The following is a 10,853-nucleotide window of genomic DNA, read 5'->3' as shown; positions in this document are numbered from 1 at the left end:
TATATATATATATATATATAAAAATTATTATTATTTTTTTTATTTTATTTTTAGTTATTTTTTGGGGGAGGGCACTAGCACCCAATCTGAAACATACAAGTAAAAACAAATAATAGTTCATTTTAATGTCACACACTTTTCAAGGAGCTCAGTGAGAAACACTGGGGCTTTTCAGGCTCGTATAGTATACTGTTCCCCAGACAGTTCTTGACATTCCAACAGAGTCACATAAAGCTATTGCCTAAAGTTATCCTTTTCCAATTTCCATTAAGGGAAACTGTGTTTGTGTATCCCTGAACATATAAATATGTCTGTAGACAAAAATAAAGAGACCTGCAGGGGGGAAAAGGCAAACAGCCACTGGGTTATGATGTGAAAAATGATTGGATCCTAATTGGTGAGACACAACAGTGTCCCAGTCTAGTTGAAAACAAGACACAGACGGGTTTTCACCTATGTTGTCTGCGACCGACAGCGTGTCCTCATGCTTGAAGGACAAGCTGGAGAGCTGAGGGGTGTGGTGGGACGGCGTGTGACCATAAGAGGGGTTGCTGTCTAAACCCACAGCTCCATAACCTGTGAGGAAAAACAACAAGAGAAGAAATGGAAACAAATGGATCCTCCTTTCTGGCTGAGTCATTATAGATCTCACAAATGTATTAATGTATTAACATTATGAAGTCTGCAAAACCCTCAGTATTAGGTCAGTTGTGTATGCCGCCCCTTGTAGTAACTCTCACTTCCTGGCAGCGTTACCACACATTCATCACATGACAAAAATCGTCTTTTCTTGTAACATATTCCTTTTTCCTCTCTTCTATCGTTGGCCTTGTGGTTGCAATATTTATGGCGGGTGGAAAAAGAAATTTGGCAAACACACAAGAGACAGACCAAGAATGAACTACTGTTGAGGAAGCTCTATGAGAAAAATCATTGAGGAGAAATGAATAGGACTTATATAAAATTAAATGCAGAAGATAATCATAATATATGGTATTGTAATTATATTAGAGCATTCTATATCAGTATGACACATTAAAGCTGAGGCTAAATGACAAAGTTGTATGAGCTCATGACATGTTTTTTAAAAAAAAAAAAAACATCCTGAGTCAGGCCTGAGCTGGAAGTTTAATTTTTTGTAGAAAAATGACTCAAAGTCTTAAATCCTTGCTTCATTGAAACTATTTTTTTAGTCTTATTACTTCATCAAATGCAATTTTCCACCGAGCAAACAGAATAATGTTGTGCACACAAATGGCTTAAGACTAAACATACACCGGTGCCGTTTATGATTAAGGCTTTATATTAACGCCGAGAGAAGAATTATGTTTAAATCCAAGATTCCAAGATTACAGAAAATAACATATAAATTCTATCTATCGTGTTTTACCAGCCGTTTAAAAAGTTCCTTAAATGAACACGTTTGTGTTTCATTGTTCATTTTTTTCTCAGTTTAAGTCTCGCAAGATGATTAGAAAGTTTTGAAAAACTGAAAAGACATTGTGACCCTTTCAGCTTTCTTATTCTGACCAAGGAAGACGCGTTGCTGTTCAAACATAGCAACAAAGGTCAAGAGGTTTCCTTTTTGATTACGCTCAAAGGACCATTTTATTTTGATGGGTGCTTTTAGTTGATTTTGATTTAGTGGTTAAATAAAGGAGTCTTCACAGCTACTCATTAAAATACATGCATGAATTTGTACCATTATTATTATCATATCTCGTCACACAGCTCATGTGTCATTTTCATTACTTTTCGTCTGTCTAAACAGGTCTCACTTGTAAATGAGTCTTCGAGGCTCAGTGTGATTTATCTGTATAAATAAAGGTCGAATGAATCATTGTTCCTGTTACACAATTAACTAAACCCTTGACTGTTGGGTTCTGATAAATATGCTCTAACAGTTGTTCTTGACATCCTGTTCAGAATCAAAATGACTGACATCTTCAAATATTTGGAGACAAAAACACACATTTTACAGCGAAGCGTTGTGTTTAAAATTACATTGAACTGGTTGGTGTTGATGACAGCTTGTTTTGTTTCTCTAGTTTGATGCCAGTGAGAGCAAACGAGTGTGAGACTGGCCATAAAGATGCTCACCCTGGTTCCTGGGTGCAGGGGGGCTGTCCACACAGCTGGGCAGGTAGGCTCCGCTCGCAAACATCCTTGGTTGACTTGCTGTCGACTCTCCAAAGGCGCCAACTCGACAGGGGCCTGAGCCCGTTAATTGGCCAGAGAAGTGCACAGTGAAAGCCCCGAGTCCACAGTGAGGGTCCTCCATTGGGTCTGTGGTCCCCCAGCTTGGCTCCTGCTTAATGAGGGAGTGGTGAGAGTTCAGGGAGCTGTAGGGAGAACCAGGGTGGAGGTCCAGCAGCTGGGTCCACTGACCACTGCCAACAGACATCCCACAGCCACCAACAGCTCCTGGTAGGGAAGGCACAGGGGGTGCTGGGGGTAAGAAGGTCAGATCACAAACATCTGACCCCACTGACATGGCTCCACACGCTTCAGTCAGCATTAGTGAACGCAGGTTAGGAAAGTCTTCACTGGAAGGAATGGTACTCCGTTTAAAAGAAGTTTAAAAAAGTCACAAAATCCTAACAATAATCAAAGAAACGAGAAGCGGAGGAGAGAAGTCTTCAAAAAGTTCTCATGAAACGCTGTAAAAGCCATCTTTTCTCCTCATCAGGATGGAGTGAAGAAACAAAACGAATGGACCAATATCTGGATCTGGATGCCAAACTTCAAGCTCCCCGTGTACCTGCAGAGGGTCCAAGTGGGAGTCTGTCTCCACATTATCTGCTTTTCCTTATTCTCCTGAACGCTGAAATACTGCATAACTCTGAACAGGGGGAGGAGCGAGACAGCCTGAGAAGAGGATGTCTCATCTTTGCCTTGACCCAGAACCAAAGAGTGCACGTATGAGCACATTCTGACTGATGTCACACTTCACTTTATAAAGATGTTGCTGTTCGATCGCTGTTTGATGTTTGTGTGTCGCTCCTGATGGTGTTTGAGTGAATTGATTGACTAAGGACGGCATAAAGCGCTACGGACATGTTATAGTTCCACACATAATTCAGAGTATTGTTATAGATTTTTAAAAAATCAGTACTTTGTATGTATTGAAAACAGTCAAAACGTGAGTACTAATTTTGAATGAAACATATATAAACTCAAGAAAATGTTTTAAAATGAATTCCTAGGGGGAGTGGCGCAGAGGTTAGAGAAGGTGGGCCTGTGATCGGAAGGTCGTCGGTTCGACTCCCCGGACTGACAACATCAAAATGTGGGTGGGAAAGGTAAAACACCCACACCTGCCTCCGCCCTCATTTGCTCCACTCTGGGCTGTTGAGCAAGGCCCTTAACTCCCACCATTTGCTCCCAAAACAGGTCTCTCTTGAAAATGAGTCCTCATGATTTAATGAGACTACCTGCATGAATAAAGGTTAAATAGAAAAAAAAATAACAACAAATTCAAACGATTCCTGAAAGCAACAAAAGCTGGCACAGTTTGGTAAGTAATGTAGCTAAAACAGCATTTTAAAGAAAATAAAAAAAGTGTGAAAAATTAGTAAGAAGATTAAAAAAAAAACAGCTGTTCTGACAAGTTTGTTCTTTTAGTATGGCCTGGGTGAGTGTACGTATTTTTGTACCTAAAAGATTTTTTTCAGCAATTCTTGTTTTTTTTATACAACAAGCTTGACGTAAAGTAAATACTATTAATTAAAATGTAACACTTGAAGCTTTGAAACGTGACTTGTTCCTAATGTCCCACTTTTTGATAACTTTGTCAAATGAGATTTCATAAAATGCATGGATTGAAGCCACGTCACACAAAAGGATAATTATTTAAGAGTAGTGTGTGTGTGTTTGTGTGTGTGCGTGTGTGGGATGGGGGTGAGGATGACCCAGTGAGACAGAAGTTTTGACTTTGACTCTCACTTTATTCTAAGACGAGCTCCACAGGAATGCAGCAGCCTCCGTGTGTTTTTATGGAACCAGCTGCTGTGAATCTTTTAACATTTTATTTGTCAAATCAACACGTGGACACCCCCACCCCTTAAAGACTGGAAGGACTCAAACTGGGTTACAAGTTTTGGTTCCCTTGTTTTGTTTTTAAGCATAGTCTGTAAAATAATGTTCTGGAATACCAAAGGCTGGTATGTTTATGAAACCATAAGTTTTTCCCCTAGTCATTTGACATTATTGTCATCATATGACCCCCTCCCCTGTTTGTTTTAAATCACTTTTTAAAACTCATTTTTTTCTCCTTGGGTTTTGACACCACCTGAGATGTTGAGTCCAGTTTTAGTTTATTGTACACTGTAAAAAAAAAATTGTATAGTTTACGGTGAAATACCGGCAGCTTGCCAGAATTTCACCGTAGAAATACGGTCACAATGTATGACACGTTACGGTATGATATTTTGGCAATCGTCACTTTAACAGTAGAGAATTGTTATTTATTTACTATAAATTACTATTGAAAAACAGATATACTTACTACAAATTGCTGTAAAAATAGCAGTCACAATATAAACCTGATTACAGTAAACTCTTAAAAATAACAGCTATACCGTAAACATAATTACAGTCTATATCAGTAAAACACACGGCAAAACTGTATGATATATTACGGTATTTTATTGTAAAGTTCAACTTTATGGTAAATTACCAGCAGCTGTGGTTGCCAGAATTTCACTGTAAAATAAAATACAGTATCGTATAACACATGAGGAATTACAATTTGTCAGTGTTTGCTTATGCTAAATTACAAAGGAAATAACAAATTAAGCCCATTAGTTATAACTAATTTAATTAAATTGATTGATCTATTTGTTTTTCATTAATATAAGTATTTTTTTGTTTGCTGTTTTCATTATGTATTGTGACTACTGATGGTTTTATTGACTGTGACTGTGCAGCACTTTGGTCCAAAGGTTTCTTTAAAGTGCTTTATAATAAAAGCTTGTATGATGTGATATTATTGTTTTCTGCTTCTTGCAAATAAATCTTTTTTAGGCGTTTATTTCTGTTAAAAACTGTGGGAACCTCTGGGGCCGAGATAGGGTAGAGGCAGGGCAGCCGACCTGAGACCCCAGCCATTCCCACATGTCGTGGTGCCTCTGAGCAAGACACCCAATCCCCAATTGCTCCCTAGGCGCCTACATGCCCACCGCCTCAACTGGGTGCATCCCAGGTGCAATGGGCTAAATGCAGAGAACCATTTTCGCCATTGATGGGACCATACAATGATGACAACACATAGCACTTTAATATCTCTCTTTTAAGCCTCATGCTGAAAACTTGGTAAAGAAATTGAAAATAAAACTGGGTTCCTTTTTCAGAAATAGGTCCTGTCTAATTCTAAATGCTAGGAAACACGACTGCTGCTTTCCTTCCTTCCATTGACTATAGTAACACTATTTACATGCATTCTCCTGCAAGCACCTTGCAGGTGTTGGAGACAACATAGAGATATTGGAGAACTGAACTGTGCAGAATTCCAAGTGTGAAACGTCTCTCCGTTGGCTCCCTGTCAAATTCAGAATTAAATTCAAAATCTTACTTCTAACCTACAAAGTTCTCAACAACCTAGCTCCAGCTTATATTACAGATCTTGTTGTTCCATGTTTTCCTAACAGAGCACTTCGCTCTCAGACTACTGGCTTACTTGTGGTTACAAAAGCAGAATGGGAGGAAGATCTTTCAGTTATCAGGTGTGGGGTTTTGGTTCTGTCTCTGTCTGTTTCCTCATGTTTCCAGCCCTCAGTGTTTTCCCTTGTATTCAGCCCCTGTCTCACCTGTGTCTAATGTTCATCACCACAGGTGTCTGTCATTGTCCTAGTCAGTGTGTATATATTCAGTTCACTGGTGTCTTGTCTTTGTCTCGGGATTGTCCTTATGGTGTGTTTCTGCCTTCCTTTCCGTGTCCTGTCCACCTGTGAGTACGCTGCCCCGTCAGTTTTTGCTTTGTTTCGTTTTTGTAAAATAAATACGTTTGATCTTTTCATCGAGCCTCCTGTCATCCTCCTGCAATTGGGTTCAACACCCCTGACGGCAAAACACGACATCAGGCTCCTCTCTTGTGGAGCTAACTTCCAGTTTCTGTCTGTAAGGCTGACACATAGTCCAGTTTTAAGACTCGGCTTAAGACTTTCCTTATTGATAAATCCTATAGTTAGGGTTGGCTTGTTATGCTGCCATAGACTACTGGAGGACAAAATGACCTCATTTCCTTAAATGAATTGTTAAAATTGAATAGTTTTCATTTGATACTGAAATATAATTTTATCAGATAATCCATCCATCCATTATCTTTACCCACTTATTCCATTTTGGGTCACGGGGGTCGCTGGTGCCCATGTCCAGCAATCACTGTGCGAGGGGCGGGGTACACCCTGGACAGGTCGCAAGTCCATCACAGGGTCACATAGAGACAAATGAGACAAACAACCATTCACTCTCTCACTCACTCCTAGGACCAATTTAGAGTTACCAATCAGCCTAACATGCATGTTTTTGGTTTGTGGGAGGAAACCGGAGCACCCGGAGAAAACCCACGCATGCACCGAGAGAACATGCAAACTCCACCCAGAAAGGCCCCCGGACCGGGGTTTGAACCAAGGACCTGCTCGCTGAGAGGCTATCAGATAATATATTAATTTAATGAAATGTCTAGATATATATATCCTGTTTTGTTATTTAGAATGATATTGTGTTAAAACACGATCTGATCCCATTTCCAGTAGAAGATGTAGTTTTAGCTACATGCCTACAACTCCCAACATTCACACACCCACCCATTATAGAGCACAAGATGGTGAGAAATTATTGGTTGAGAGCTGGGTCACATGATAGAGTAGGACTTCCCATTCGTTGATGGTGACTCCTCCTGGGAGGTGTGGCCAAGCTCCGAAGAAGATGGGTTTCCAGTTTACAATCAGGGCCATTGTGTATGACCGCATGGTGAGGTGGCAATGACCCAGGGCTGGTGATCTTTGTATTTTACATGTGGGTAAAATAAACCTTCTGAAATAGATGACAATTGCTCCTCCTCTCCCTGTTTCAGATATAGAATATATATTATAACAATCCGGACTTGCGACCCGTCCAGGATGTACCCCGCTCCTCGCACAGTGATTGCTGGACATGAGCACCAGTGACCCCCGTGACCCAAAATGGAATAAGCGAGTAAAGATAATGGATGGATGGATTATAACAATCCTAGTTCTATCTTACATGTGATTCTTGACCTGCCATTGTGTATCTGTTCCTCCTTCCTGTTCCTCTCAAACCCAGCCAGTCGAAGCAGATGGCCGTTTGTTCTGAGCCTGGTTCTGATAAAGGTTTCTTCCTCATGAGTCATGTGGGAGTTTTTCCTTTCCACTGTTGCCTTAATGCTTGCTCAGGATGAGCATCTGCTATGAAGTTAAACTCAAAGCAGTCTGCTCCTCAGATAAATAATAATGTTATTAACTTACTTTGTATGTATATGAATGTTTCTGTTCAGTTGAGATGATTTCTGTTATGACTTGGCACTAAATAAATAAACTGAATTGAATTGAATTGAAGCCAAGAAGGACAATCCTGCAGAAAATAATGAAAAATAAAAATAAAAAAACAAAAACACTGCTGAATATGCAAAAGCTTCCATCGATAAATTTAGGTTTTCTCCGTTAACGAATGTCAATAAAATAAATCAGTGAATCACTTTGTCTGTAGAGGTCATAAAAGGAGCATTCTGTTCACAATAAAACATAAAAGGTGTATAATTTATCATTCAGGTCTGGTTTTGGATTAGCTGAAAATATTTTCAAAAACTTTCTGAAATTAAAAACATATTCAAGACATTTTTATCGAGCTGTATCTTGTATCTGGCAGACAGCTGAAAATATCCATGTCTACAAACACATCTGAAAGATACAACTGGCTGCTGCAGTTTGCACATTACAGCAACACTGCACATATTTGTATCTTTTCCATGGAAGCTTTTTCTGTGTTCGTCTTCAGTAGAACTGGATGCTTTGATTGAAATTCAAACTAGAACATACTTATTTTTTGTTTTTATGTAGAACCTCACAAATTCCTTCCTTACTGTTTTAGGGTGTCAACATTAGCTGACAAGGCATCTCCATGAGCAATTAGCTCATGTTTAAGGTTCCATCATTTTAATCCAGAGGACATTAGAAAGAATAAAAGCAGGAACAAAGTGCCATGGCCCTCAGCCAAATTCCATTCTTTTTTCATGTTCTTATATTAGTGAAGACAGTCAATTAATCTAACGTTATTTATAACCACTAAAATGCACTGTTGGTGTAACATAGAAGAGCAGGAATGGTGTTGAAGAGGTGAAGAGTATTAACCAGATCTGTCATCACCATCTGGAAGATGGTTTAGGATTCCAGTGAACATCACTGACCTCTACATCAACTTGGGGAGAAAACAGTTGTGGGTGGGGGGAGGGACACATGAAAAAACCAAGGAAAAGAAGAAAGGCTGGAGAAGTCATTGTTGCAGTGATGAAATCAGCTGGCAAACTGCTGAGGTGGCTTTACAGAGATGACTCTGTCGCTGTCGCAACCAATGCTTGACAGTTTGATTATGTAGCCTTCAATATCTTGTTTACCATTTTGCTGCGGTCGTGTAAAGCTAAATTAATGGATTCATTACAGTAAGCTGCAACCAAAGTGATAGTTTTAATTTTGTGGTGGGGTTCTGTAAAATAAAACTGTTGCATATATAAAACATCATTATATCATATCATTTTGATCAGATTGATGAGCGAACAGTACGCCCGAGAGGGGAAAACGCCAAACTGGACTCCTACTACCACCTTAAAACAACTCTGTTTACATAAATTTAGCCGCTTATGCAAATGTTGTTTTATAAAACAAGTCAGTTTCACATTACTCAGTTATTTCAGCTAAAATGTAATGATGGAAGTGCACCAGGCTGTACCGGAAGTGCGACAGCTAACTGTTGCCGCTAAAGCTGCTGCTATTTGTAATTGGAAATAAGTATAGAGGCCCATGGTAATAAATATAAAAAGAAAACGGGTAAACAGAGCTCATGTGATCTACTATGAAATTTCTAAAGTTGAAGGAATTTCAAGATGTTAAATGTCTTCTTTGGTCCCTACCCCACTTCAACTTGCACTTATAGCTCCTCAGTCTGGTTAAACTTAATGCCAAGGTCAAGTTAAATTTAGTTTCAATACATTTAAACCCTGTTTCTCAAAACCGAGGTCATTCACAGAGCTATATACAAAGGGTAAAATCCTAACTGTTTATAACCTTGTCAACAGACCTCACTTCAAAAGGACAAAACTGTCCATGTAATACAAGAAACTGAAAACATGCAGTAGCATTTTTTGTTCACAATGAATTCAAATTATATATTTGAAGCATCAAAGTCCTCAGTTTGAATGACGCGCTGTGTTTAAAAGCTTCAGGATCATTTCCTCCTGTGACATCTATTACAATAGTAACATTTTTACAAGTGATCCTAAAACCAATTCATACAAGATTCTTTGAAGAAGTTTTGTTGCCACAAAGGAGATAAGGTGATCTCTAAAGAACCTTCCTTTTCCCTGAAAATAAACAAGCGCAAAGGCAAACCCTCCTCCCCAAGGAAAGGATGCTCACGTAGCTGACTCGAAAGTAAGAAAATTAATTTCTCCCAAAGCAATTATAAAAATCCCCGTCGTGGTCCACTCATTGCAAACAAACATAAACTAAAATAATGGACCAAAGGTTGTGGTGCACTTAAACGTGCTCAGCCAAAACCAGAAAGGGAGAGAGAGGAAACGCAGTGCCTCTGAGCCAAGGCAAACGCTGGCCGTGCCTTCCACAGAGGAGTCTTTGAGCAGGGATTCATCAAAGGTGACAGGGCCAGAAGAAAACAAGCCTTTCAGGCTCTATGACGAATGGCAGTCCCCAAATACACCCATTCTCCAGATCAATCTCTGCTTAACTCAGGGTTTAAAACAACATCTCAGTGCCGAAAAAAAGGGAAATGGTCAATACAGCCTCTGACCCTTAACAAGAAATACACAAGTGTGAACTTTCTGCAGCACGATGACTAAGAAGGAATGTGAGAAGGGTACGGTTCAGCCAGGACGACGCAGGAGAAACGACAAACAGCGTCTGAAAAAGTCTAGAAACAGCAATGGCTTTCTGTATTTTACATTTAAAGAATACTTCTGCATTCACACTAGATGGGAAACAAACCATTTTATTTAAAGTGATGATTACTGTTGATTTAAAATGACAATTTAGTTGGCAGTTTTACATTCGTTATTAGCATTAAAGTGGTTTTAGTGGGACTACAGAGCACAACCAAACAGGTGTTATTTAGATGTGCTGACAGAGGTGTAAAAAAACCCTGTCCTTCACTTCTCTTTGTTGGCATGGAAACAAGACAATAAAAAAAATAACCGCATGGTGTTGTAATGCTTTATCATATTCGAGCATGTGTCTGTTGCCTCATGAACAAATACATCTGGCAAAAAAAAACAATTTCTTTATATGTCCATTTAAATAAAAATCAGGCTTCTGCTCAGTGAGATGAAGAAAAACTTAGCACACATGATCAGACATTGTTCTGAACATGGAAAGTCACACTTGTTATGTCATTAAACGGTAACATGCTGAAGAAGACGGCAACTTCCTATGCAGCTCTGTTACAATGAGCTAAAAACCAATGAAGAAAACAGCAAATGTTTCCAAACATTTCAATAGAATTAGACTTTTTAGCTGTCCCATATCAGTTGCGAGCACTTTTCAAAGTGAAGCTAATCAGGCTGGAGATAAGAGACAGAACGGAGATCTGTGGGAGAGCTGGTATTT

General features: G+C 39.3%; 1 protein-coding gene across 4 annotated transcripts in view; it reads right to left on the bottom strand.

The window, feature by feature from the left end:
- The window catches only part of wt1b (WT1 transcription factor b), a 9,592-nt gene extending 7,074 nt beyond the window's left edge, over positions 1-2,518 (bottom strand). For all 4 annotated transcript variants that reach the window (XM_037697476.1, XM_037697473.1, XM_037697475.1 and 1 more), the window contains exons 1-2: positions 2,101-2,518; positions 454-576 (exon numbers count right to left, since the gene is read on the bottom strand). In XM_037697476.1, coding sequence (XP_037553404.1) covers positions 454-576; positions 2,101-2,518 — 541 coding nt within the window. The remainder of the gene's footprint in view (positions 1-453; positions 577-2,100) is intronic.
- Between the last annotated feature and the right edge of the window lie 8,335 nt (positions 2,519-10,853).

This window comes from Nematolebias whitei, chromosome 2, assembly GCF_014905685.2.
Source record: "Nematolebias whitei isolate Nwh7 chromosome 2, NemWhi1, whole genome shotgun sequence".
NCBI classification, from domain to species: domain Eukaryota; kingdom Metazoa; phylum Chordata; class Actinopteri; order Cyprinodontiformes; family Rivulidae; genus Nematolebias; species Nematolebias whitei.
This window is presented reverse-complemented; position numbering and strand designations above follow the sequence as displayed.